At 42.9% G+C, this 27,297-nt stretch overlaps 3 protein-coding genes across 4 annotated transcripts; all 3 read left to right on the top strand.

Annotated features, from left to right (window-relative positions):
* The first annotated feature begins 4,683 nt into the window (after positions 1 to 4,683).
* On the top strand, positions 4,684 to 5,664 carry LOC101758786 (pathogenesis-related protein 1). Its single transcript, XM_004984848.4, has 2 exons — positions 4,684 to 4,971; positions 5,108 to 5,664. The coding sequence occupies exons 1-2, from the start codon at positions 4,785 to 4,787 to the stop codon at positions 5,401 to 5,403; spliced, it is 483 nt and encodes a 160-aa protein (XP_004984905.1). The 5' UTR covers positions 4,684 to 4,784; the 3' UTR covers positions 5,404 to 5,664.
* A 928-nt stretch (positions 5,665 to 6,592) lies between these two features.
* Positions 6,593 to 7,501, top strand: LOC101759192 (pathogenesis-related protein 1). Its single transcript, XM_004984849.4, has 2 exons — positions 6,593 to 6,855; positions 6,948 to 7,501. Exons 1-2 carry the CDS (start codon positions 6,669 to 6,671, stop codon positions 7,241 to 7,243), a joined length of 483 nt encoding a protein of 160 aa, XP_004984906.1. The 5' UTR covers positions 6,593 to 6,668; the 3' UTR covers positions 7,244 to 7,501.
* A 3,844-nt stretch (positions 7,502 to 11,345) lies between these two features.
* Positions 11,346 to 27,213, top strand: LOC101759601 (calpain-type cysteine protease DEK1). 2 transcript variants are annotated; one of them, XM_004984850.4, is made up of 32 exons: positions 11,346 to 11,500; positions 13,256 to 13,429; positions 13,530 to 13,780; positions 14,433 to 14,615; positions 14,714 to 14,849; positions 15,295 to 15,425; positions 15,508 to 15,622; positions 15,712 to 16,744; positions 16,830 to 16,940; positions 17,394 to 17,452; positions 18,561 to 18,723; positions 19,107 to 19,380; positions 19,485 to 19,635; positions 19,715 to 19,826; positions 19,903 to 20,068; positions 20,184 to 20,254; positions 20,366 to 20,457; positions 20,587 to 20,749; positions 20,843 to 20,914; positions 21,302 to 21,679; positions 21,769 to 21,884; positions 21,989 to 22,286; positions 22,469 to 22,788; positions 22,934 to 23,285; positions 23,392 to 23,706; positions 23,785 to 23,889; positions 24,001 to 24,129; positions 24,824 to 25,204; positions 25,299 to 25,436; positions 25,714 to 25,950; positions 26,030 to 26,444; positions 26,635 to 27,213. In XM_004984850.4, exons 2-31 carry the CDS (start codon positions 13,299 to 13,301, stop codon positions 26,333 to 26,335), a joined length of 6,489 nt encoding a protein of 2,162 aa, XP_004984907.1. In that variant the 5' UTR covers positions 11,346 to 11,500; positions 13,256 to 13,298; the 3' UTR covers positions 26,336 to 26,444; positions 26,635 to 27,213. The 2 variants fall into 2 exon arrangements, with proteins under 2 accessions (XP_004984907.1, XP_004984908.1); XM_004984851.4 differs by having other exon boundaries at positions 13,253 to 13,429.
* The last annotated feature ends 84 nt before the right edge of the window (positions 27,214 to 27,297 follow it).

Here is a 27,297-nt window from a genome sequence, read left to right as displayed (position 1 = left end):
ATGGGGAGATGGCGACCGCGATAGCCGTGTGAATTGGAATGGCTGACATCTTCACCTTAACTAAGATTGCCCGGCCTGCTCTGCTCATTAACTTTGCTTTCCATGTGAGTAAACCATCACTGATCTTATCCACCAGATGCATCAAGTCATTCCGCAGCTTTTTAATTGACAGAGGAATCCCCAAATACCTACATGTGGCGGATCCACTTCGGATCTACTTGGTTAAACACGATTCAGCCGCATAATACGCGACGCTCATGCCTAAGCCGAGTAAACACGAAGTGCCGTCGGATTTCCTCCGATTTAACCACTTGAACAGGACCATTTTAGCAGACCCACACGAAGGTGAGCGGTTCCAGAGAATACCACAAGTCCACCGAGTTAACAACTTGACCACTTAGTTTGATTATGAAATAAACATCAGAGTTTTACAAGGTTTTCAAGGAAGACAACAGAAGGTAAAACCACTAGCGGAAGCAAACGTCGGGGTCGGACGTCCCTGGGGAGGCCAGCCGGGACATCACTGATCCCTCTCCTCGCCGTCCGAGGAGGGATCCCACTCGACCGTCCAACCCGGAGGGAGCTGGGGCAGCCAAGTGCCAGCGGGAGAAGGGTCGGGAGCAGCAACTTCACCTGGAAAAAAAACAGGAGCCACAACAAGGCTGAGCTACTAAGCTCAACAAGACTTAACTGACAGGGAGTAAAGCTACTCCACAGAACTAGACATGCAAGGCTTTTTGGCTGAGGGGTTTTGTTTGCCAAAAGCACTAAATCGAACCTTAGTTTCAAGTTTTAGCTCAGGTTCTACGTTCATTATCCGGTCTAGGTTTTGCAACTATGCTAGACAATCATAGAACCAACCAAGGTATGTATATATATCAACAAAACCATGTCATCATCAGATTCCTCATTTACCAAGGGTGACATAGCGATCAAGCAGTCTCAAACTGTGAGAGGCAGACGAATCGATTCGAGTTCTTTAACCATGCATGGTGAACCTAACCTCACGACATCCGCGCACCCGGAGGTCGCTTCCTGTGTCGGCCTTCCCCATCAATCCCCTAACCCGTGTCGGACCCATTTCCTTTGGTGCAAGGTTCCACAGACCCGGCCTCTGCCGTTCTGTGACCACGCATGCCACCACGTGCGACATCCAGCAGGGGAAACTCCGTTCCAAGAACAATGGGGCGACCGCTCACGTCTAGGTTCAATCCGGTACTAGGCTTCCTCATCCCATACTAAGTATGAGGTTAGTACTTTCAAACACTTGATCACGAACACCACCACTGTCGGGCCTTAGTCAAGTTTCATAGATAGACGGGGCGATCAACCGACCACCAAAGAGTTACCCAAACCCTGCCCCGTCCATCGTCCTTACAGTTGTAACAGAAGGGTAGACATCCAACTCCTACAATTCGCGAGTGACAGGGAATCACTCGGCTTTTACCGTCTCCTAGTTAAGCAAAGCAGCTACTCGGTCCAACAGCTAGTGTTCAGATCATGGGAAGCTACGATATGCGTCTAGGGTTCCAAACAACTCCTATACGTAAATGCACAAGCATGTTAAAGAAGGCATGCGCAAGTTTGGTAAAACAACACAGGGTTTTCATGCAACCGGGGCTTGCCTTCGAGCAAGGAGGAAGAGAACTGCTCGACTTCTGGGGCGGCTTCGGCTTCAGAGGGCAGGAGCTCAGCTACATCGTCGTCTTCTGGCGCTGGGTGCAGCTCGTAGAAACCGTCGGCGAGGCGCAGCTCTACACGAATGCAATGCATTAGTTAGCATAGACGGTTATTTCAACAGCAACACTTGCAAGTCTGAGCCCAGAAACTCGCGACAAAAAGCAGGAGGGTGGGAAGGTTCAAGGGAGCTGGTGGAGATCAAGAGGTAAGGGTCTGAGGAAAGGAACTTGTGATCTGACCCTTAAACTAGAGGATTTGGTATGCTAGGGATCCTCAGACTCAACGCTGAAGGGTTCCCAAGTTTTACACATACACCCTTGGTTTGAAGAAAAAGGTTACAGCCAAGCCCTTGGGCGAGGCGGAGAAGGGTCGGCGGAACAGACAGGGTCGGGCGAGACGGAACCGGGGTCGGACGGATAAGAGGGGTCGGACGAAGTGGACAAGGGTCGGACGAGGCGGACCAGGGGTCGGCAGCTTACCTTCTTCCTACAAGGAAAGCTTGGGGTCGGGAAGAAACAGGCTTGGGCGGAGGGCTAAGGTTTCGAACAACGGCTAGGTCCGGCAGTACTCCGGCGGCGGCGGTGCTTCTTGTGGATCACAAGTAAGCTCTTACGCAGCGCGGAGGAGCAAGCGGCTGGATGGCTTGGGGAAAACGGAGTGGAGCGGAGAGGAGAGTTCCTCAGGAACTTAGTGGAGTGGCGTTGGGAGCTCGAGCAGGGAGCAAGAGAAATGGCGGAAAGGCAGTGATGACGGAGGGAACTCCGGCGGGGTTTGCGCATTCCCTTTTATAGCGGCTGGAAAGGGAGAAGGGAAGCGGCGCGGGAGTGGGAAGGGGAGCGGCGCGAAGGCCGGGGAAGAAGCAATGGAGTGCTCTGCCTAAGCGGCGATTGAGCGACGAGGGCGGTGGTGCAAGACTTCGGGGATGACGCCAGCGGTCATTGGGCTCTGGCGTCAGGGCGGCGCAGGAGCGGGTATGCCGGTGGTTGAGATTTGGCGGAGGCGTCGTCGTCGTGCGGTAGAGTTGATGGAAGTGACCAGTTTAACGGCGCTAGCATCGAGGGCGCACAGGTGAGAAGATAGGCAGCCGCGGGCGAGCGCGGAGCAACAGATTGTCAGGCGGCTTCTGACAGGGCGGGAAAAGGAGCTGTCGCTGCCGTGGTCAGGGTTGGCGGAGGAGGAATCGTCGGGTAGCGAAGACCAGGCGGCGCGACTGTGTCGAAGTGACGGAAAAGACGGGCGACATCGGGCTCTGCGGCTGGGATCTGGCGATGTGATGATGGGCGCGGGAGGCAAGGTGTCGCAGAAAAGGTTGCAGAAGGGCTTCCGCTGCAATTGGGGAAGGGGGCGCGAGAATCCATTCGGTCGCGGGCCAGAGATGAGGCGGAGCGGCGACGTCGGAGAAGTTGAGCCACGCGGCGGGGAAGCTCTAAAGCGGGCATGCAACTCGAGTGCGCCTGTCGTGGAAGATCTGGGGGAAAAAAGATCTCGTGGGTCCACCGGTCAGATAGAACGGACGTTTGGGAAGGACTGAGAAGGATCCGACGGTGAGCTGGGGTTTGCGGGGTCGGAACTGGAGACAAGCAGGGAGGGGTCGGGTCTCAGGGGTCGGGACCGGTCGGGAGGTTGAACATTTAGGCTTGGGAAGCTAAGACAGGTGATCAGGGGCTCGGATTAAGATTAACTTGGAAGATTTGGGGCCGATCGTCACACTACATGGTAGGGGTTCTAGGCGACTTGGAAAGAAGTTGAGCAACCTGACTGTATGCTCCAGGTCACACTGAATGGGAGAGACAAGGCATTTGTTCAGGTTTGTTTTAAGACTAGAAGCTACTCCAAACATGTCCAGAACAACCCCTATGACAACCAGGTCTTGTTACCTTGATGCCAGAAATAACACAACATCGTCTGCATAAAAATACGCACGATTTTGCATAAGATTATCCCCTAGTGGCATGAGGAGACCCTCCCTGTTGGCCAGCCTGATCATGGAGTTTAGAGTTTCCATTGCTAGGACAAAGAGCATTAGCGACAGGGGGTCACCTTGCCTAAGATCCCTAGCATGACAGATTCTTCTACCTGGGCACCCGTTGAGGATTATTTTAGTACTTGCCGTGGATAAAAGCACGCTAATCCAATTGATTCATTTTCTTGTGAAGCCCATGTGCCGCAACAGAGCTAATAAGAAAGTCCAGTCAACAAAATCAAAAGCTTTTGAAATGTCCAATTTGAGTAGTGCAGCCGGGGATTTTTTTCTGTGTAGAAGCTTTGCTTATAGTTGAACTACCCTAAAATTATCATGTATCAAGCGACCTTTTATGAAAGCACTCTGATTATGAGCAATCAGGTTGTGGAGCTCCGACAATCCCCAGTTACAAGGGGAAGACGACCCAATGGACATTCGATCATCATTCAAGGGCCAGCGTATGTTAGACTTGTATTGAGTGGATCGGATAGAACATTGGTTGGTGCTAATGTTTCAGGCGACCGATTTTGTCATTCTTTACAGCGATGAACAAGAGCCATCGGATGTGAATGCAACCGTCAGCAGCGGTCAGTAGAACTTTAGAACCTGTGGACCGGTAACAATTTAACCCTACCAGTTTGTTATGTTCTCTTTGTAACCACACCAAACAAGTGCCAAACAATGCCTTGCTTCGATCTAGACGGTCAGCCTCCGGATCGCTTTTTCTAATACTCAATTGCCTACAATTTGCCCACGCGAACGATAGCGCCAACAGCCAATTCCGTCAACACATTCTTCGTTCGTCTTTCAACTAGACGTTGACGGGAGCGCAACAAAGTTTCTGACGCGTGCTTTGCGACGCCGGCCTTATCAAAGCTCACCGGGCCGACAGTGGCCATCCAATTTGGAAAAGCCCGACGCCGCGCGCGGCAACTTCAGACCTCTCACCGGCCATCACCACTCGCCGGACTCCAACGGGGCAAGCCTCACCAACCCCCGCCTACCGAGCCTCCTGGCTCCTATTTAAACCCGTCGCTCCCGCTCGCTCCAGCAACACACCCAAGCTGCAGCTCCAGCTACTTGCATCAGCTAATAAGAAGCAAGCAAGGTCTCAGCACCGAGAGCCGAGTCGATCGAAGCAATGGCCGCCACCAACAGCTGGACTCTCGAGATCGCGTCGCCGGTGGCCGCGCCGCGCCTGTTCCGCGCCGCGGTGATGGACTGGCACACCCTGGCCCCCAAGCTCGTCTCCGACGTCGTCGCCAGCGCCCACCCTGTGGAGGGCGAGGGCGGCGTCGGCAGCGTCAGGCAGTTCAACTTCACCTCTGGTAAGTATCCGGCCATCGATCAAGCAGTTTCACACTCAAACCTTGTGATTTCTCTTGTGATCAAGCAGTTCAACATTGTGATTTCTCGCTGATCAAGCAACTCATCATCACACCATGCCACTGCTCCTGCGTGCAGCCATGCCGTTCGGGTTCATGAAGGAGAGACTCGAGTTCCTGGACGCGGACAAGTGCGAGTGCAAGTCCACCCTCGTCGAGGGCGGCGGCATCGGCGTGGCCATCGAGACGGCGACGTCGCACATCAAGGTGGAGCCCACGGCCGACGGCGGGAGCCTGGTGAAGGTGGACTCGACGTACAAGCTGCTGCCGGGGGTGGAGGTGAAGGACGAGATCGCCAAGGCCAAGGAGTCGGTCACCGCCATCTTCAAGGCCGCCGAGGCGTTCCTCGTCGCCAACCCGGACGCCTACAACTAAATCGCTCGAGTGGGATCAGATTTCTGATGTCCAAATATGTGCACAAAAAGCTTTGCGTATTTGTGTCTTGTTTATTTTAAAATAAAAGCTGCTCTAAAGCAGCGTGGCTGTGCGGGGGATGAGAGAGCACCGAGGAGACTGTTAGACTTGAGGAGTCAAAGAGTGTTTTTGCTATTGTCATGTAATGATTTGGTCTGTCGCTGTTTATTGTGTATCATATCTTAGTTTTGCATGGAAATAAAGTCGTGATTTATGAAGTAATCTGGTCTGAAAGTTTGACTAAAGAAGTTATTTTTTAAGTTTTGCAACAAAAAAAGTTTCTGAAACAAGTATGCAGGATATTCCTTGTGTCCTCTTTCAAAATTTGGAACAAGAAGGCTTCGAAAACAGTATCATTGCATAATTTTGCAGCAATCAGTTTTTAACTCTCACTAGTATACTCAACAAAGAAGAAAATAATAATAAACAAAGAAATAATTTAATACATAGTTTAAGGCTAGCAATATAATGTGTCCTACCTCGTGCATGCTCCATTGCTCCTACCAGTACAACAAAGAGTGAGAGCCAAGGCACACAGGGGTATGAAAATTGGGAGCGTTCAACTTAGAACAAAGCAGATAATATTTCAACCTGATGCTAGATAAACGCATGCATCATCAACACAGATTCCAAGTTAGTTATCTGTCTCTCTGGCAAGCAACAAAATTATCCCTCCATGGTTACAGTTACAGCAAAAATTCAGAAACTATGAGAAGATTTGTTTCAACCTGCATGAACAGATAATTAACTTGCCATCTGTGTTGGTGTTTGCTCTGTATTTTCTTTCTATATAGACAAGACATAGGTCAAATGAGATTCTGACAAAGACCAATAAATTTGTGTGAAAACAACACCTACATGCATTCTTTTCCGTTCTCCATTTTCTGTCCGAACACTTGCCTGCTTTCTTAATTAATTTGAATCCAATTCGATGAACATTGACCGAGAGGAGCGCTCTGCAGCACGATGCCAACCCTGCATAATTGTGGCTCAACCGACATTGCCGTTCATTTAGGACTTTCAGGGAAAAGAACGACCGCTGCCTCACCAGATCATCACCCGCCGGCCTCACCAACCCAAACTGAGAGGCTGGGAACGATCTATAAAACCCCCCAATGCTCCCGCCGCATTTTATCAATCCAAGCAAACACAAACCAGCAGCAGCGACAGTTTGCGAGTCCAAGCAGTAGCATTTGCTTTCTCAACGCCAAGCCCTCGCAGCAACCATGGCCTCCACCAACAGCTGGAACCTCGAGATAGCGTCGCCGGTCGCCGCGCCACGCCTTTTCCGCGCCGCCGTGATGGACTGGCACACCATGGCGCCCAAGCTGGCCTCCCACATCGTCGCCAGCGCTCACCCCGTCGAGGGAGATGGAAACGTCGGCAGCGTCAGGCAGTTCAACTTCACTTCAGGTATGCATTTTCATTTTCTCACGCGCCATTTCAAGATAATTCTAACAGGACCAGAGATGGATTCATATGCCAATTGCCAATGCTTCCTGCAGGTATGCCGTTCGGCTTCATGAAGGAGAGGCTCGAGTTCTTGGACGTTGACAAGTGCGAGTGCAAGTCGACGCTCGTCGAGGGCGGAGGCATCGGCGTGGCCATCGAGACAGCGACGTCGCACATCAAGGTGGAGCCGGCGGCCGGCGGCGGCAGCGTGGTGAAGGTGGACTCGACGTACAAGCTGCTGCCCGGGGTGGACGTCAAGGACGAGATCGTCAAAGCCAAGGAATCCGTCACTGCCATCTTCAAGGCCGCCGAGGCGTACCTCGTCGCCAACCCTGATGCCTACAACTAAGCCGTCTCCTATATAAAGATAGTGTTTGCACTTTCGTGTGTATTGCTGTGTCAAAATAAATGAAGTTGCTCGAGATGCACGCTGCTGGTACTGGATGAGGGAGAATCCAACACAATGTATGTTTGAGAAGTTTGATAGTGTGTTTTTTATGTCGTTGGAGGGTGTTTATGGTTTATATATTTGTCGTGTTGATCGTGTGTTCCTCGTTTTTATACTGAAATAAAACAAAACCGATATAAAGCAGTACTCTGTTTTAAACTTTTATAGTTAAAAAAGAGTCCTTTAGGCAGCCTAAGCCGTGATTTTTATTTTTATTTTCTCACTACAGCTTTGACATGTCTAGAGAGAGAAGGTTAGGTAAACTTTTGCATTGAAAGCAGGCCCTAAGCAGAACATTCACCTTTTTCGGATATATATAAACATACATAATACAAATTTCATGTATATGATCAGTGGCAGATCTCGTCCATGAGATTAGGAGGGGCTCTCTCTTCTTTTTCTCCTTCCTTCCCTCCCTTACCTTCTTCTTCATTCTTCCTAAAAAAATCAAGGAGAGGCTAAGGGGGTTCCATTGTCCGAGCGGGCGGTAGGGAGGCTTGAGCCCCGCCCGCCCCACCACTAGATCCACCCCTGTATATAACGTTGAATATTTTTCAGCATCTCACAAGGTGTTCGATACTGCTTACAAATTTTAGCATGTGTAAACGCACAAATTCTATAAGTCATATTGTATACACAAGTTTCTACATGATTTGTTATTTGAGCTCGCTACAAAAAGCTGGAGCAAGATATGAGAAAAGTAAATTTTAGATTTCATATTTTCTTATGTGCTTCTTTTGTTTTTGGTAAGGCGAGGCACCAGCGCGGCAATGCCTCGATTGTGGTGTCTCAGACAAACCCAATTACCCAAAGCACAATTTACAACATTCTCTTGAACTAAAATATGTATCCAAGACTGTCTAAATTAAACTACCATGAAAGTATTTCTCAAGAGAAAAAATATATATATAATGTTGCCTGAAAAAATTAGACTAGTTTAAGTTCTGCCTCGGAAAAAGATCACCTGAAATTATTGCTACAATTTCTTTTGTGATTATTAGGGGTAGCAAAGATAGTGCAGGCAGAACTTAAATAGAATGACTAGTTTCTTCTTTTATTAGGGGAATAGTAAGTGTTTTCTAAAACAACCTAAGAATTTTTCGAGAGGCTAATTAAATGTTTCTAATGCTACCATTTTTATACATCTGTTATAAGAATATATCACAGTTAGACTATTTTTACTCAGAGCAGAAAATAAAAAACAAGAGTAAAATGGAAAACTTTTTATTGAATTCTTGCATAGAACCTTAAACTCTTAAAATGAGGATTGTTGTCCATAAATATTTTTACACAAAATAAATTAGTTTAAGGACCAAGATTTTCACTTTGAAAAGTTTACATACCTAGTTGAGAACCCTGGAAAAAATGTAAGAACCTCTAATGCACAAATTTATTTTTAGAGACAGATTATCAAAGTTATTTACATACTGTATTGAGTACTGACCGATTACTTGAACAGGCAAGTGAGAAAGAAGAGAGAACGAGATGAGGTCACTCGGAGACATCTTCGTAGTTAAAATCGACCATTTCAATCTTTCTTAATTGTTTTTCCTCCTCTGCCCTAAAAAAAATATTTTTCCTCCTCACCAACCGTGCAACTGAGCCGAAATATGCTTCCATCGCTCATCATTTTCCATGGCTTGTTCCACCCCTTTTTTCTAGCTTTCAAACATGGCAAAAAGATGCATGCGCCTCCTCGTGGAGTGCTCGAGTACCATACCAACCCTCAACCCTGCATAATTAACCTTATAAAAAACCCTGCATAATTAACGTTCAGCTAAGACCGCCGTTCATTCTGGAAAAGCGCAGCGGCCGGGCCTCTCAAAGACTCGACGCAACTACGTTTGCCTACAGTGACAGTAATGCTACAATAAGTATGTACAAAATTTTGTGCAAGATTATTTGTCCCGGGCCAATAAGTATGCGTTGTTTTATTGCCTCTTATTATAGGAGACCGTCTACAGCCTACTTTGCTCTGTCTGAGAATGTAACATAAGGCATATTTTTTTGTTAGGTCTAATCTTTGATGAACAAAATCGAACCAGAATTTGCTAAGACAGTCATGCTGAACTCTGTAAATTTTGTTCTGTTATCAGTTCACATTTACATTTCTAACATATCCCATAAAAACTAGAGATGACACTCCAACGAGGAAATTCAAATATATTTTGCATGTTACCAAACATTATAATGACTTTTCTAACTAAAAACACCGAATGATGTTTTTATCGATCTTAACTCGCTGATCAAATAGGATAATACTGCTGATTATTGGTTTACAAATGATTAATTGACAAAGGCATCCTCCTAAGCACCAAGAAACGCAATATGGGAGAATCCTAATTTGAGTGTGGGCGCTAGCACGCTGGTAAGCACAAAACTTAAACGAAAGGGTTCATTTGGATCCCTCGTCACCGCCACTCGCCTTGCCTTGCCTCGCCCGGCAACACCAGGCCAGCTCCCAAGGAGATGCTTGCTTCCCTTACCGTTGCTCGGCTTGCTTCGAACCGCCGGTCGATCCAGCAGACAGCAGGGTTCGATTTGGACGTAGCGGTTCGATCCGGTGACGGGGGAGCTCGATTGGGCAGTGGCGAAAGTTGATTCGGTGGCAATGAAGGTCGATTTTGTGCCAAAGGACCTCGATTTGGCTATGTTGGAGGTTGATTCAGCGCAATGGAGGTCAATTTGGCGGCGGGGCGGCTTGATTTGGTGGCCAGAGACCTCAATTTGGCAACGGTGGAGGTCTCTACGGCCGCACGAGTTCGCGCGTGGGCAAGCTAGCCTTGCCCAGCCGGGCAAGCTTGCGGGGCAAAGTGGTGAGGCAATGAGCTACCAAATAGCTCACCTTGCTCGAGAGGCGAGGCTAGGCAAGTGGCTGGCAAGGGATCCAGATGGACCCATAAGGTTCATGCGTGTTGTTGCCCTCCTTTTGCTAAGCTCCACAACTGAGACACGTGATTCACATATATGGATCACATGCGTAATACTCCTCATTCCTTAATTCCTTTACTAGTGGTCTATTTTCTCCTTTCCTAGTATCACCTCTCTATAAAATCTAGTCCTCTCTTCCCGTTCCATTTACCTCTTTTCAGATGTGAACTCGCTAGAGGTTTCTAGAAAAGATTCAACGTTTGGATGACAACAATAAGCTAGAGTGCGCACGGGTTTTGTGGCTGCAGTAGCATCTCTCCTTTGGCGGAGACCCACACGATGTGGCGCATATGGTGATGCCAAAACCTCGATATATGACGGTTGATTTGTGCATGCAGGTGCTAGTGCTAGTGGTGGATCCTCCTTATTTGCAGATCCCATGCCACCATGTTGGGTGGGTGGCTGTCTGCAACGAGCGAGACGTGCATCAAGTATGTCTCCTTTTCCTCTTTTCTGTTGCTACAATTTCTTTTGAAAAGGTTAGCATAGGTTTTCAAACGTTTATTACAAAACATTATATATAGTTTTTTAAAACTGTTCATGGATTTTAATAAAGAATTCTCCGGAGAAGTTATTCAAAAGCTCCTTAAAAAATGAAAAATGTATTCAATAGAAGTTATCTGAAAACTCTTTCTGTAAAAAGTTCCATGAAAACTAAAATGTTTGTCCCCTTCTTTTTTAAAAAAGGTTGTGAAAATCTTCTCTGAAAGTAGTTCAATTCTCTCTGGAGACAGAATCTTTATTTGGTAAAATGTTTTGAAAAACTGCTTAGGAGCAAGGGGGCTACAAGTTAGCGGGAGCAAGATTCAAAGGAGAAAAATGAGAAAAAAAGAGGAGGGAGGCAGGGAGCAGTTACCCTAAAATCATGCGCGCTGGCGCCAAATAGCGTGAATGCGCCAAATTAGCGACCCTCGAGTCACGCGTGACGGAACACGTTGGCCGCGGCCGTTCCACGGCCGTTCACACCGTTTTCCACAACACTCCCCAGTCAGTCTCCAGCGCGTCGCCGCGACGCTGCCTGTTGACTGCTGTGCTGCTGCGTTCACCCCCCCACCCCAGCAACTCGTCTTTCTTTTCCTCTCCCCGTTCACCTCCCGTGCTCGCTACCCCCAACCTCACTCGCCCCCTACTCGTGGCTTTTCTTTCCTGGCGGCGACGACTGGGCGAGCGGCGCCGCCCTTCGCCGGGTCTTCGCCGGGCCCTTCGCCGCTGACGAGCACCCACCAGGTACGCCGCCGCTCCTTCGCGTCGCTTCCCTTCCTGCTCTGCGAGACCGAGCCCCCCAAACCCTAAGCAAGTTGTTTCTACTCGGATCTGACCCAATTGCAAGGATGTGCATGTCCTATACTGGCTCCGCCCATGGCGTGGAATCATAATCCCTCTCTTTCAGTCGAATGGTGTGGTATCGAGATGGTTGGCGTTTCTTCTCCTTGGTAGAGCTGGCAGTTAGATGTTTCGATTTGATGATGAAAGGTTTTGGAAATCCTGTCGCGCCCCCATGGTTCCTATATGGACATGACTTCAGGGTCTCATTACCAGAATCTAGAATTGGAAAGGAATGTACTGAATATTTTAAGGAAGTCCAACATAACCCCCTAAAAACAGTGTTCATTTACAAAGAAAGTATTGAACCTAAATTTGCACCAACTACAGATCCACGGTAAGTCTACTAATTAGGAAAGCTCGAATTGGGGCCTCCAACTAGGAAAGACTAAACTGAAACCACAGGAATTTCGTGTTAAGTATAGTAGCATTGGCGCAATTAACTGCAAATTCAATTAAAATGAAAGCTATTTTATGACTTCTCTCTGCAAAAAAGCAACCAACTCCGTCTTGAGTGATTTCTAATTTGTATCAAACATTCAAACCATAGCTATTCAACAGATCCCTTTTCTTGTGTCTGGAACCAGATTTGAACTGGTGTGGACTAAAGATGGGACAAGCAAAACAAACTCGTCACAGAATACAGTTTTTGTGTCCATAAACTTACAGATTCATTCTTACTGGAAATGAATCGGCAAAATACCTCCAGTTCAACCAAATGCAAAATAATCCAAAGTCATGTAGCCAACAGATAAGCAAGCACCAAATCATGTAGGTTGAGTTAAACCATTAACATGGTTTACTTTTAACCTGTAAACCATGTGAATGTGATACCATGAGAGGTTTAGATTGATTTTCCTACGGGGAAATACATGGGTGCGTACGTGTATGTGCATGCAGATTTCCTGGTTTACCAACCAAGATCCCTCGCTACTCCAAAGTTATTGAAGTACCTGTTCAGTAGTCATATTAAAACAGTTACACGACTATGGGAAAACCACCAGAATTCAATTTAGCATAAATCGTGGAAGATTAACCAAGAAAGAAAATTAAGGTAACTCATTACACAACTTATTTTTTTGACAGTCGTGGAACACTGGCACCTGCAGCCCAGCACACAAAAAACTTTCAAAATAGCTACACATTTGCTTTGAAGATCTAGGAGAGCACATTAACAATGTACCGACAATATCACATAAAAATCATTAATTATATTTACGTTGAAGCTTTGAAGATCTATGAGTGCATTAACATAAGAAACATACAAAATACAGTCATTGTCCCAATACCACTGAAGCTTAAATCAATTGGCCATCCTATCCACAAACAAATATGGACACAGCAGGATTTGTAGCTTGAGAGATCAAGCCATCCACAATGATTACTCAGGAGAAATGCAACCCCTCAGTAAATTCCCATATTGGTACTTTGGGCCTTTGGGGATTTGGTGACTGATTGCCTGTTTGGTACATACACAACTGTCAATGCTCTGTATATGGCAATGCGTTAGCATTTGCTACTATGATCAGCTAAAAGCATTACCATATAGCTTGGGATTGATTGATTGATTAGTTAATATTGAACTGCATGCTGGAGTGGCTTTTAGCGGTGATTGGTCATGTAATTATTAGACTTCTTACGTTATACCTTTTATAGCAGGTCATCCATGATTTCAGCCTACAGAAGGTGATTGCAAAGGGGGATGATGGAAGAGGAGGGACACCATGGAGTTGTTTTGGCATGCAGCATCTGTGGGTTTCTCTTTGCTGTCCTTAGCGCTCTCAGCTTTTGGGTCCTATGGGCTGTGAATTGGAGGCCATGGAGGTTATACAGGTATGCTGCCAAGTATTTGTATTTTTCTCAATTGAGCTTAACCAATATCCTGCTATTTTTATTGCTTGTTAATGTTTTCCCCCTCTCTTTTGTTACTCAGTTGGATATATGCAAGGAAATGGCCAACATATGTGCAAGGACCTCAACTAAGCACACTCTGCAGCTTTTTGACTCTTTTTGCATGGCTTGTTGTCATTTCCCCTATAGCAGTTCTGCTTGTGTGGGGGAGCATCCTTATCGCTCTTCTGGAAAGGAACATAATTGGTTTAGCTGTTATAATGGCGGGTGTTGCTTTGCTTTTGTCATTCTACTCTATAATGCTCTGGTGGAGAACACAATGGCAAAGCTCAAGTACGTTATCTGTTCTTTGTCTTGATTAATTTAGCATTTATTTCTCTAGAAGATTAGAATCCATGTAATAATATTTTTTATGTCCACACTTACTTGCTGGTCATGGGTTCATGGATTAAAAAACTCAACCAACCAAGGAGGAATTAGGTGGCATTGTAAATAAGAAGAAATAGGAATAAGAAGAAATAGGCACCCAGATTCGAGTGGAAGAAGGTTTGAACCTGGGTGGTGGAGGTGTACACCCAGACCCCCAGCCAACTGAGCTATTCATAATTCACTATTATTATATTTTGATAATTGGTGTTTATCTATAATTTTTTTACCGAGAAATTTGTTACCTCAGAAATTTGAATTACAAAGAAAACTGTTGAAAACATGTTCAGTATCATCAGAGATTGCTCTGTGAGATTTTGCAACAAAAGTAATGAATGACACACTCAGCTATGCATAAAGACTTAAGACTTTTAAGTCCTTGGGGGTTTTCCTGTTCAATTACCAGTATTGTTTAAACTTTTCTAAAATGCAGTTCTGTAGGGTTTTCATTAGTTTTTCCAGGCATCAAGGTGTTTCTTCACTTTTTTTTTTTGGCCACACTGTTATCTTCTTCATTATATTGGTCTGGTTGTATTAACTAATGACATGTTCGTTGCAGAGGCTGTTGCTTATCTTCTCCTCCTGGCAGTAGGACTACTTTGTGCCTATGAATTTTGTGCTGTTTATGTTACAGCTGGTGCTAGTGCTTCTGAGCTTAATTCTCCATCGGGGTTCTTCTTTGGGGTGTCTGCAATATCATTGGCCATCAACATGCTCTTTATATGTAAAATACTGTTTAATGGTAAAGCTTCTGATGTTCTATTATCACTTGTTATGAGTATCTGTCACTCATTAATATGGAACCTGGTTCAGCTCACCTTTTTGCACACTTTTGTACAGTAAGTGGATTTGATGTTGATGAATATGTGAGGAGGTCGTACAAATTTGCCTATTCTGACTGTGTTGAAGTGGCTCCTGTTTCATGCTCTCCTGATCCACCAGATCCTAGTGAGTTATACATGACAAAATCCAGCAGGTAATTTCTTTTTTTTGTTTTTCCTTTCTTAAACATACAATGTTGTATGTTTTCTATACATACTAATACTGTTATACTAATGAGTAATGAGTTCATTGTTGGGGCAATAGTTTTTCCACAATGTATGTCAACTGATGACAAAATCAAGTGTAACTTTTACAAAGTTTCCACCTAACCCCACCAAAGGATATGATGATTTAGTAATCGAACTATTCACCATTTAAGATTAGAAGAGAAGTCCAAAACTTGTTACCATTTCACTGTTGTGTTTTTTGGTCTGTGCATCATGTGCTTGGACTTATATAGTTATATTGCGAAATGGTGGGAATCCTAAATTGCTATCTGCAGTGTGCTTCCAACTCAACTAAGCCACATGTCTCTCTTTGTATTATCTCTCTCTTCTCAATTTGATAAAACGTTCACATTTTGTAACCTGGAACTGCAGGGTCAAGCATTTAGGGCTTCTCTACATTTGCTCACTGCTTGTGCTTGTTCTCTATTCTATCTTGTATGGTCTTACCTCAAAAGAAGCTCGTTGGCTGGGTGCTTTAACTTCAGTTGCAGTGGTGATTCTTGGTAATGTTTTTGACTTTTTTACTTGCATCAATGAGTGTGTGCTCTGTATCTGTTTCTTGACTTCTTATTTTCTTTTCTGCAGACTGGAATCTTGGCTTGTGTTCATTTAGATTTGAGCTTCTTAAAAGTCGGATGATAGTATTATTTGTGGCTGGAACATCAAGGGCTTTTCTTATATCCTTTGGAGTGCATTACTGGTTTGTAATCATCTTTGTCCTTTTGTATCAGAACACATTTAAGACCTAGCATTCTTCTACCTATTTGCTAACTAGAGGTGTTACATTAGGTACCTTGGCCATTGCATCAGTTATGCTTTTGTAGCATCTGTGCTTTTGTCTGCTGCTGTCTCTTGCTGGCTTTCTATTTCAAACCCCTCAGTTGCAAGGATAGACGCTCTAAGAAGTACAGTTATAAAGCTGCGGGAGGGATTTCGAAGGAAAGGACAGAATAGCTCTTCAAATTCATCAGAAGGTTGTGGCTCTAGTGTGAAGCGTAGTAGTGGTAGTGTTGAAGCTGGTCAAAATGGTAATGCAACTGATTCTATGTACAGAAGCAATTCACAAAGCGATGGTGTCAATTGGAACAGTATCCCTTTTGATCGATCCAATAGTTGTCAAGAAGGCCGGAGCTCTGACAAGAACATAGATAGTGGACGTGCAAGTTTAGCTCATCGGAGTAATTCATGCCTCTCTGCTGTACAAGACTCTGAAACTGCCATAGTTACAGCAGATAGGCATGGAGAGCCCAGTGCTTCACTTGTTGTTTGTTCTAGCAGTGGTTTGGAAAGTCATGGTTGTGAGTCTAGTGGATCAGCTACCGCCTCAGGTAATCAACAGCTATTGGATTTGAACCTAGCAGCAATATTTCAGGACAGATTAAATGACCCAAGGATTTCATCTATGCTAAGAAAGAACGGTGGACTTGGAGATGTAGAACTAGCTAATCTTCTTCAGGATAAAGGGCTGGATCCAAATTTTTCCTACATGCTGAAAGACAAAGTTATGGATCCACGGATATTAGCTTTGCTACAGAGAAGCAGCTTGGATGCAGACAGAGAGCATCAAGATGATGTAGATGTCACAGCTACTGATTCAGACAGACTGGATACCACTATTGCAAATCAGATCTCTCTGTCAGAAGAACTTAGGAGAAGTGGTTTAGAAAAATGGTTGAACATTTCAAGGCTAATATTCCATCAATTAGCTGGCTCTCCAGTGCGTGCTTTTATTGTTTTCACTATATTGTTCATCATAGAGACTTCGATTGTGGCTATCCATCGACCAGAGACCATCAAGGTGATAAATGCAACACATGAACAGGTAACTTTGTTGCAGCGCACTGTAATTTTTTTTTGAAAGGTTCACTATTAGTTTGACCAATAGAGATTTTATCTTAATTTGGCAGTTTGAATTTGGTTTCTCGATACTGCTTCTGTCACCAGTTGTCTGCTCCATCATGGCATTCATTTGGTCTCTGCGTGCTGAAGACATGATGATGACATCCAAACCGCGGAAGGTGATATGCGCTAAAATAAAAAGTTCACTATTTGGCATACCAGTAAATATTTTTTCATTAATATAATTTCAAATTTTGCCATATTCTACAAGTGCTTAATACTGTTTCTGTTTAAACATTTACTATGAGTTGCTTCTATGTAATGGAACATGAATACTATATGATAATGGGAAAAGGAAAATTCCTGTATGGGATGTGACTCAATGAATATGTTTCTGTAGTAATACCTTTACCTGTGTGGGCTACAATCGCTACGTAATGGAAAAAAAAAGAATACCTTTACCTGGGAGCTAGATGTGCTCAAACATCTAATTCCGTGTGTAAAATCCTTGCCAGCTGTAAATTCTATTTATGATCTGTGCTTTAGTTTCCTTAAAATACAATGTTGTATTTGTTGCTATTATTTTAAATATTACTGATCTTAACAATAACAACTTTGCCTTTCTTTCTCAGTATGGTTTCATTGCGTGGCTGCTTAGTACATGTGTTGGTTTGTTTCTCTCTTTCTTAAGGTACATATACTTTCTCATATCTGATGCATCATTTACTATTAGGGTTCTAGTTAATATAAATACCAATTAGCCTTTTGTGCCTTATCTAATTGATTATATATTTACACGAGGACATCAAGTTATATATGCATAGCAATATTTTGTTCGTCTAATCATTTGATTTAGTCTTTTATGTTATAACATATTGTCATTTTAGTATTGCATTATCTAGCTCATTATGCAATGCTGTAGCTTGGTTTCTGCACAGTGGAGCCATGTGACTTATTATGTCTGTAGAATGGACTGTTGTGGTTGTTATTAGTGAAAATGTGTTTTTTGGAGCATAAAAGGTAAGCTCTCAGATCTAAACATCAGAAGTGCCTTTGTGGCAAGCAAACAGAAGGGACTTACCTATTTAGATTTTTTAGAACATAAAAGTAAGCTATACTCTAAACTCAGAACCAAAAGTAGAAAATGTGAAGATATACCATTCTTTAGTTGGCAACAGACGAGACCAATATGTTTAGATTCTTAAAACTAATGTCATCAACTATGTCACAAACTTATGTACTAATAGAGTAATTGTTGGTCAAATGTTTGTCCTAATGAAACGAAATAAACCTTACAATTCAAACAGAGGGAGTACCACACGAGCTAATTTTTGAAATTCTTATTGAATTGCCTACATTTAATTTAGGAGAAACAATTTCAAATTACCATATTTATAGAACGAGAAAAATGGAATGTCATGTCTAGTATGCAAATAAATTATCTCAACAATAACTGAAGTCTGTTCTGCACTGGTTGAATGTCATCACCATCTAATTCTTTTAGAATCTTTCAGTTTAAATTATTTTTATGCATATGATCAGTAATATAGTTTTTAAGCGTATATTTGTTTAACATAAATGTCTAGTTTTATTGTTCTTTTGTTGAAAAATGGACAATACACATACCTCCTGAAAAGTTGAAATGTTTCCTTCTCTGAATTATGCAAATCTTCCTGTGTATTTCTGGCTTACAATTTTATGACTTCTTAATCAGCTTGATATCTTCAATCAATTAATACATTTTTTTTTGGGTGAAACATATGTATTCTGATCTGGAAGTCATCTTTTTTACTCTGCAGCAAGTCATCAGTTATATTGGGCTTGTCTCTCACAGTACCACTTATGGTGGCTTGCCTCTCATTTGCTATTCCCATATGGATCCGTAATGGTTACCGTTTCTGGATTCCTGGAAGGGAGATTGATAGTCGTGAAAATGTTAGTCACGCTCCAGGAAAGAAAGAGGTTTGTTGTTCAGTTCCTTCTGAATTTTGCAATTTGCAACTTGGCATTTTCTTTTCATTTGGATAAGTAAGTGTGGCATTAATCTAGTCAATCTCTTTGTTCAGTCAGAAGGGTAATCTGAATCGCAACCCAGTCTCGTGTTGCAAGCTCTAATTACCGGATTATGTGTATTCTAAGTCAATATTTCCCATATGGTCTTAGTCATATCGGCATGGCTTCATCATGTTTTTAACACATCTAATATAGAACATTGCAGCCTAATTTTGTAGTGCAGATTTTACTAAGATTGTTATTGATAATGTAGAATGCATTTCAACCATCCAATAATGGTAATTAAGAAAAATATGTTACTGTTTCTTATCCTTTTCTTTTTCTGGTTTCAGAGGGCTCTCTTTGCTATCAGCATAGCTGTTTTCATTGCATCAGTTATTGGCCTTGGTGCAATAGTATCAGCGAAGCCTTTAGACGCTTTAGGCTACAAAGGCTGGGATGCTGATAAGAACAGTTTCTATTCTCCGTATGCAACATCAATGTATCTTGGATGGGCGTTATCGTCAGCAATTGCTGTTCTTACCATGGGGTTGATACCTATTGTTGCTTGGTTTGCCACATACCGGTTTTCACCTTCATCAGCTATATGTGTTGGCCTCTTTGCAAGTATGTTCTATTTGATCTTGTTCAAAATTTACTTTGAATATTCGATGTAACATATTGCAGCCTACATCTTCAGATAACTGATTCTAAGTCACACTTTTCTGCAGCTGTTCTTGTATCATTTTGTGGTGCATCTTACTGGGGAGTAGTAAATTCACGAGAGGATGGTGTTCCTCTGAAGGCTGATTTCCTTGCAGCATTACTTCCCTTGCTTTGCATTCCTGCATTTTTCTCACTGTTCACTGGGCTGTACAAATGGTACAAAAAGGATCATCTTTAGCATTTTATTCCCCTCCATATTTCTGATCCACTGAGATCAAATTGCCAATAATTTCAGGAAGGATGATGATTGGAAGATTTCTCGCGGCGTTTACCTTTTTATTAGCATGGGAATGTTGCTTTTATTTGGTGCAGTTGCAGCTGTTATTGTCACAATCAGGCCCTGGACTGTAAGTAAAGTTTATGTGACCTCGGAAACTAGCATTCAATTACAATATGCATAATTCCTGTGTCATCTTTATACAGGTTGGAGTTGCTTGCCTCCTAGCCATTCTGTTCCTTGTGTTCGTTATTGGGGTCATCCACTACTGGACATCTAACAACTTCTACTTAACAAGGACTCAGATGCTGCTTGTTTGTTCTATTGCTTTTCTCCTAGCCTTGGCTGCTTTCCTGATGGGTTTATTTCATGGTGACTGATGTTCTTCCTTTGATGTCATCTGTCCTTTTTTTTTTCAACTTTGTTTATTGGTTTGAGTTACTGCTATCATTTAGTCTTGTATTTATTTGTCTTATGAACTTTGCAGGAAAGCCTTTCGTTGGAGCATCTATAGGTTATTTCTCATTTATATTTCTTCTCACAGGAAGGGCTTTGACTGTAAGTTTTGGCACATGCTAGACAACTGTTGGCAATCGCTTGCTAGTTCTGATATGTGCTGATTATACTGTAGCATTTTCTTCTAATTCTGAACGGGTGTGCCCTTCTCAGGTCCTCCTATCTCCACCAATTGTAGTGTATTCGCCAAGAGTATTGCCTGTCTATGTTTATGATGCTCATGCAGACTCTGCTAAAAATGTTAGGTACAGATACATCCTTTCTTGTGCTACCTATTTCCAGGATTGGTCATAATGTGTTTCTCTCTCTGTTCTGTCCCATCCTAAAGTTCTATTGTCAGTTGAGAACATGCTCTAACATTAATTCTTTTACAGCTACGCCTTCCTTATTCTGTACGGGATTGCATTGGCAACTGAAGTTTGGGGTGTTATTGCTAGTATAATAATGAATCCACCGTTTGTTGGGGCTGGCGTTTCTGCTACTACTCTTGTAGTTGCTTTTGGTTTTGCTGTTTCCAGACCATGCCTGACTCTTAAGGTTCGTACTTTTCTGCAGCTAAAACTAGAAGGATTTCGTGTTCCCTTTCTGATATATGATTTCATTAATAATTTTTTTAAAAAAATCAATCAGATGATGGAGGATGCTATTCATTTTCTCAGCAAGGATACAGTTGTGCAGGCAATGTCACGGTCCGCTAATAAAGTATGTTTATTTGTATTTGTATTATTAAGATATTTAACATAAGTTATTTGTGTGCATGCTTTTGTACATTTCTCCATTTTAGTTAGAAAACAGTTTCCACCAGTCTCTAGTTTGCTTGCTTATTAGCACCTGATGCTGAGATCTATTAGAATTGTTCATGCTTAATCCAGCGCAGCCAAGTTCTGTTATAGTTCTGCCATTGTATACCTTGGGATTTATGTAAAATTGCTACTGGTAAGATATTATATATCTATCTCAGAAGCTCGTTATTTGTAGACAGGATTATCCATTGCGATTAGAATCTTTTTAAACCATGTCTAGGATCTGTACATAATAGCAGTATGGTCTTTGTTGTTTCTGTAATGTTAATGGTATGTTTGCTCTCAGACTCGGAATGCTATATCTGGGACTTACTCAGCGCCTCAGAGGTCTGCAAGCTCTGCTGCTCTTTTGGTTGGAGATCCTGCTCTTACATTGGACAGGGCTGGGAACTTTGTGCTTCCTAGGGCTGATGTTATGAAGCTGAGAGATCGTTTGAGAAACGAAGAAATTGCTGCAGGATCTTTTTTTTGTGGAGTAAAAGACTGTTTAATAATTTGTCCTCAGTCCCTGGCAAATGTAGATTACCGGAGGAATATGTGTGCCCATGCACGTATTTTAGCTTTAGAAGAAGCAATTGATACTGAATGGGTGTATATGTGGGACAAATTTGGCGGTTATATGCTTCTGTTGCTTGGGTTAACTGCCAAAGCTGAACAAATACAGGTATGAACTTGGTATCTTTTAAAATTCTTTTCAGCCCCCTGATTTGTTAGCAATTGATAATGGTGTGAAGCATTTCTTTATTATTTCAGGATGAAGTTCGTCTAAGACTCTTCTTGGATAGCATAGGTCTTTCCGACTTGAGTGCCAAAGAAATTAAGAAATGGATGCCTGAAGATCGGAGGCAGTTTGAGCTCATTCAAGAAAGGTATTTTTTCTGTTATTTCTAATTATAACATGATTATATGTAGGATGCATATTACAAAAATCATCATGGGGCCATTAATATAATTTTTTTATTTGTGTCTACAGCTACATAAGGGAAAAAGAAATGGAAGAGGAGGCCTTGATGCAAAGGCGAGAGGAAGAAGGGAAGGGAAGAGAAAGGCGGAGGGCATTGCTGGAGAGAGAGGAACGTAAATGGAAGGAACTTGAAATATCATTGCTTTCTTCAATTCCTAATACTGGAAGCAGGGATGCTGCAGCTATGGCGGCAGCTGTCAGAGCTGTTGGAGGTGATTCTGCTCTGGAAGATTCTTTTGCAAGGGATAGGGTCTCCTCGATAGCCAATCACATACGAAAGGCACAATTGTCTCGGCGAGCAGAACAGGTTCTATCTCTTTATTACCCTAAATTTCGTCGAGTTATAAAACACACTTCCATCATTTTAGTGCTATACAAGTGTAGTTTTCGAGTGCAAATTGGGCATAAACATCCTTGGGTATCTTTATAGCTCTAACTTGTTATGAATGCCGTCTTTATAGCTCTTAACTTGTTATGAATGTTGAACAGACTGGCATCCCAGGCACTGTATGCATACTTGATGATGAACCGAGGAGTACTGGTCGTCATTGTGGAGAACTTGACTCATGCCTCTGTCAAAGTCAAAAAGTTACTTTGTCCATTGCTGTAATGGTTCAACCAGTATCTGGTCCAGTGTGTCTTTTTGGAAGTGAATTCCAAAAGAAGGTTTGCTGGGAAATTTTAGTGGCAGGATCAGAACAGGGAATGGAAGCTGGACAAGTTGGTCTTCGATTAGTGACTAAGGGTGAAAGGATGACTACTGTTGCTAAAGAGTGGAATATTGGTTCATTAAGCATTGCAGATGGCAGGTACCACCTATTCACTACTATTGTATCATGCATAGAAAATGAAATCAAAAGCAGCGCCAACCTCTTGTCTTTTACTTGCCATGGCACTACCTGATCCTTTGTTATTTTACTAGTAAGATCTTATAGCTGCTATTTGTATTTGCAGGTGGCACCTTGTCACTGTAACTATAGATGCCGACCTAGGTGAAGCGACTTCTTTCATTGATGGAGTTTATGATGGATATCAAAATGGGCTGCCATTGCCAACAATTAACGGTATTTGGGAACCTGGGACCGATATTTGGGTTGGTGCTCGGCCACCCATAGACTTGGATGCCTTTGGTAGGTCAGATAGTGAAGGTTCAGACTCAAAGATGCAGATCATGGATGCTTTTCTATGGGGAAGATGCCTCAGTGAAGATGAGGTTGCTGCATTGCATACAGCCATTTCACCTGCCGAGCATGGCTTTTTTGACCTTGGAGCTGGTGATGCTTGGCATGGAAGCTATTCTGCAAGGGTATTGATTTTACCTAGAACATATGTACTTTCAGTGTTTTGTGATGTCCTGAATTGGGAGGGAATATGAAACTGAATGTGATTTTCTAATTTACTGTTTCATTTAGGTGGATGATTGGGAAAGTGAAGAGGCTTATGAGCTATATGATCAAGGGGATGTCGAATGGGATGGGCAGTACTCAAGTGGTAGGAAACGGCCGGTACATGATGCTGTAGCTATTGACATTGACTCCTTCGCTAGGAGACCAAGAAAACCAAGGTTTGAGACACAAGACGAAGTCAACCAGCGTATGCTGTCTGTTGAAAGGGCTGTCAGGGATGCTCTTGTTGCTAAAGGAGAGAGAAACTTTACTGATCAAGAGTTCCCTCCAGATGATCGTTCTTTATTTGTAGATCCAACGGATCCACCTCTGAAACTGCAGGTATTCCACGTGCACAGCTCTTGCACTTGTGTGGAAAAATATTGGTTGAGTTACTGACACATTGATTTATGGGTTTAGGTTGTTTCTGAGTGGATGAGGCCTTCGGACATAGCAAAGGAGATATCTATCAATTCTCAGCCTTGCTTGTTTTCTGGTTCTGTGAATTCCTCAGATGTGTGTCAGGTATAAGGATTTTGTTTTCTGCTTCTGTGCAGCCAGAATTGTGGTCAAGTAATTTAAGGCATGATCATTTATACCTGATTGGTATCAATTTACCGAATTGTTCCTTTTTAGGGTCGGTTGGGAGACTGTTGGTTCCTAAGTGCAGTCGCAGTTTTAACTGAGGCATCCCGTATATCAGAAGTTATAATCACCCCTGAGTACAATGAAGAAGGGATTTACACTGTCAGATTCTGCATTCAGGTATCTAATGATTTAAACCATTCCATTTGACTGATAAATATCTGTTCACTTGGGTTGTTCGTTTCCATTACATATTAGCCTTGCATCATTTGGTTGCTATGGTATCCAGGAAGGTTCAGTTGATTCATTCTGCAAAGTTTATAATATAGTTATCCTAAAAATGTTAGACCACAGAATCATGACGGCATTGGTAACACATACTTTACTATATTGGAAAAAATTAATTATTTTATCAGAAGTAGTTCATCAGTCTGCAATATTTAGTGGAGATATGCCGGGGTCATATCTTGAATGCGCACTGCTTTATGGAGATGAAATAGTAGCTTAGTTGTACACTTACACTTGACCCCTCCATTGTAAGTATGTTACTAATTGACTCCCTCATATTTTTTATGGCCCTTCTCTGGTTCCCAATAGTGCATCAATTTGAGAGCATCAATTTGAGGCACCTACTTATAAACCCATGGCATATCAGCTATTTTGAGAGCATCAATTTGAGGCAGTTGCTAAGAAAAACTTAAAAGACCTTTTGATAATCCTACACAGTTTGAATATATCGTTGATAATTTATCTTACATTCTGGAGAGATTTTGTGAATTACTTTACTGTAATTTGATTTTTTCCCCCTTGAGATTGAAAAAAATGGACCAAGACTTTCTGAGTTTATAGTTTTTACGTTTTATATTTTCTCTAGGGTGAGTGGGTAGCCGTGGTTGTTGATGATTGGATTCCGTGTGAGTCTCCGGGGAAACCTGCATTTGCTACTAGTAAAAAGCAAAATGAGCTTTGGGTATCCATTCTTGAGAAAGCCTATGCGAAACTTCATGGCTCTTATGAGGCATTAGAAGGTGGGCTTGTTCAAGATGCTCTAGTGGATCTGACGGGAGGGGCTGGTGAAGAGATTGATATGCGAAGTCCCCAAGCGCAGATTGATCTTGCTAGTGGAAGATTGTGGTCGCAGTTGTTGTATTTCAAACAAGAAGGTTTTCTTCTTGGTGCTGGAAGTCCTTCTGGTTCTGATGTTCACGTCTCATCAAGTGGCATTGTTCAGGGTCATGCGTACTCAATTTTGCAGGTTTGATCTCGTTTGTATCTGAGCTTTCGGCTAATTGTCAGCTCTTCACTATTCTTCTCCTGGATAGGTTTACACAATTGTACTGTATTTTCAGGTAAGAGAAGTTGACGGCCACAAGCTCATCCAAATTAGAAATCCATGGGCAAATGAAGTTGAATGGAATGGACCGTGGTCAGACTCTTCGCCAGAGTGGACAGAACGAATGAAGCATAAGCTCATGCATGTTCCACAGGTACTTGTCTCTTGATGTCAAATTTGCTGGCATAGATCATATTGCGCTAGTTGACGTCAGGAAGAAACATAGTTGTGTTAAACAGATTAGAGACAGCCACATGCAGTTTTATCACTTGAATTCTTCTTATCTCTTACTTTTAAGTGCAAATAAGGTTTCTAGCATGTCTTTGAAGTGGCAAGCTGCAGCTTATTGATAATTGATAACAAAATAGTCCCCTTGCAAGTTTGATTTCATCTACAGATCTGACTCTTATCTTTCCCACGCTTGTTGACAGGCGAAGAATGGGGTATTCTGGATGTCTTGGCAAGATTTTCAGATTCACTTTCGGTCAATATATGTTTGTCGTGTTTACCCACCTGAAATGCGCTATTCTGTCCATGGGCAATGGCGTGGCTATAGTGCAGGTGGTTGCCAAGATTTTGACTCCTGGCATCAAAATCCTCAGTATCGACTTAGAGTAACAGGACGTGACGCACTATATCCTGTTCATGTTTTTATTACCCTTACTCAGGTATGTCCCAACCTGCATATCAATGTAAGATTAGGAGAAGCACAGTGATGTTTATCTGCATGAGTTTCATGCTTTTCAGGGTGTTGGTTTCTCTAGAAAGACGAATGGTTTCCGGAACTACCAATCTAGTCATGATTCTTCTATGTTCTACATTGGTATAAGGATACTAAAGACACAGGGCTGTCGTGCTGCTTACAATATCTACATGCATGAATCAGCGGGTGGAACAGATTATGTTAACTCAAGAGAGATATCGTGTGAATTGGTCTTGGATCCTTATCCTAAAGGATACACAATTGTGCCAAGTACCATCCATCCTGGCGAGGAAGCACCTTTTGTTCTGTCAGTTTTTTCAAAAGCACCAATCAAGCTAGAGGCTATTTAATTCAGGATTGAGATCCCATGTGTCTGGTGCTAGCTGCATCTGCTGGGTGGGCCTTTTGTTGTCCGTGTAATGCAGAGTCCAGCTGTGGGTTCTCGAGGGCTTGAAAATGGTAATTATCTCTTATTCACATCCATTGTGTTGAGTTCCCTAGCCTGGAAGTGTAGTGCTTGTTAACCTGGTATGGTAGGGTCTAGTGCCAATGTGCTCCAAACGACAAGCATCCTATGTTATGTGTTCACATGCGTTCATTTAGATGCTAAATGAAGGAATTGGACTAACTGACCTTATAACCGTTTCAGGGTATAGGAATTGCCTCTAGATGCAAGTTATACTTCTGCAGCTCTCTCGGACCTGAAATGAACTTCATCAGATCTTGCTACCTGAAATGAACTTTCATCAAATCAAGCTACATGCAAGTACACAGGTTCGATTGCTTTTTGCAGAACTGATAGAAAAGGCAATGCTTATGGTGCTAAAGGGAAGAAGAAAGGTGATATCTCATGTTGCATTATCAGATGGTGTGGATGTGACAGGTTCATGGTTCTTTGATCTCTGTGCAAAGCGCAGGGTGAGAATATTGACTGGTTGTGTTCTATATGCTTGTAGATAGCGGTGGCAACTAACATTTAGACATGGTAGCCCCATCCTGTGTACATGTGTCCCGTTCACCCTGTAAATGATATAGACCTAGGTTAGGTAGCCAGCCATTCCTGTTAACGCATAGGGCTCTCTTGCAGCTGGGAAATGTCTTGTTAGAAAGCTGCAGTTTTGCTGATCCGAGCGTGGAGTAGTCGGCCATAGTTGTTTCCATTGGTTGCCCTGTATGTAATCGGAATCTGATCCCATTCAATGAAGCTATTTTTTGGGTGTCCTGTGAAGCCTTTGCATTTAGTCTTGTTAGATCACGTTGTGCTCTCTTGCTAGTTCTGATATTCTTCTAATTCTGAACTGGTGTGCCTATC

This window comes from Setaria italica, chromosome IX, assembly GCF_000263155.2.
Source record: "Setaria italica strain Yugu1 chromosome IX, Setaria_italica_v2.0, whole genome shotgun sequence".
NCBI classification, from domain to species: domain Eukaryota; kingdom Viridiplantae; phylum Streptophyta; class Magnoliopsida; order Poales; family Poaceae; genus Setaria; species Setaria italica.
This window is presented reverse-complemented; position numbering and strand designations above follow the sequence as displayed.

Excerpts from the sequence above, each read along its gene's own strand:
- LOC101758786 (XM_004984848.4), top strand. The coding sequence starts at position 4,785 with ATGGCCGCCACCAACAGCTGGACTCTCGAGATCGCGTCGCCGGTGGCC. Across the intron at positions 4,972-5,107 it reads GCAGTTCAACTTCACCTCTG|CCATGCCGTTCGGGTTCATG; the intron begins GTAAGTATCCGG and ends TCCTGCGTGCAG.
- LOC101759192 (XM_004984849.4), top strand. The coding sequence starts at position 6,669 with ATGGCCTCCACCAACAGCTGGAACCTCGAGATAGCGTCGCCGGTCGCC. Across the intron at positions 6,856-6,947 it reads GCAGTTCAACTTCACTTCAG|GTATGCCGTTCGGCTTCATG; the intron begins GTATGCATTTTC and ends TGCTTCCTGCAG.
- LOC101759601 (XM_004984850.4), top strand. The coding sequence starts at position 13,299 with ATGATGGAAGAGGAGGGACACCATGGAGTTGTTTTGGCATGCAGCATC. Across the intron at positions 15,426-15,507 it reads AGTTGCAGTGGTGATTCTTG|ACTGGAATCTTGGCTTGTGT; the intron begins GTAATGTTTTTG and ends TCTTTTCTGCAG. Across the intron at positions 15,623-15,711 it reads TCCTTTGGAGTGCATTACTG|GTACCTTGGCCATTGCATCA; the intron begins GTTTGTAATCAT and ends GTGTTACATTAG.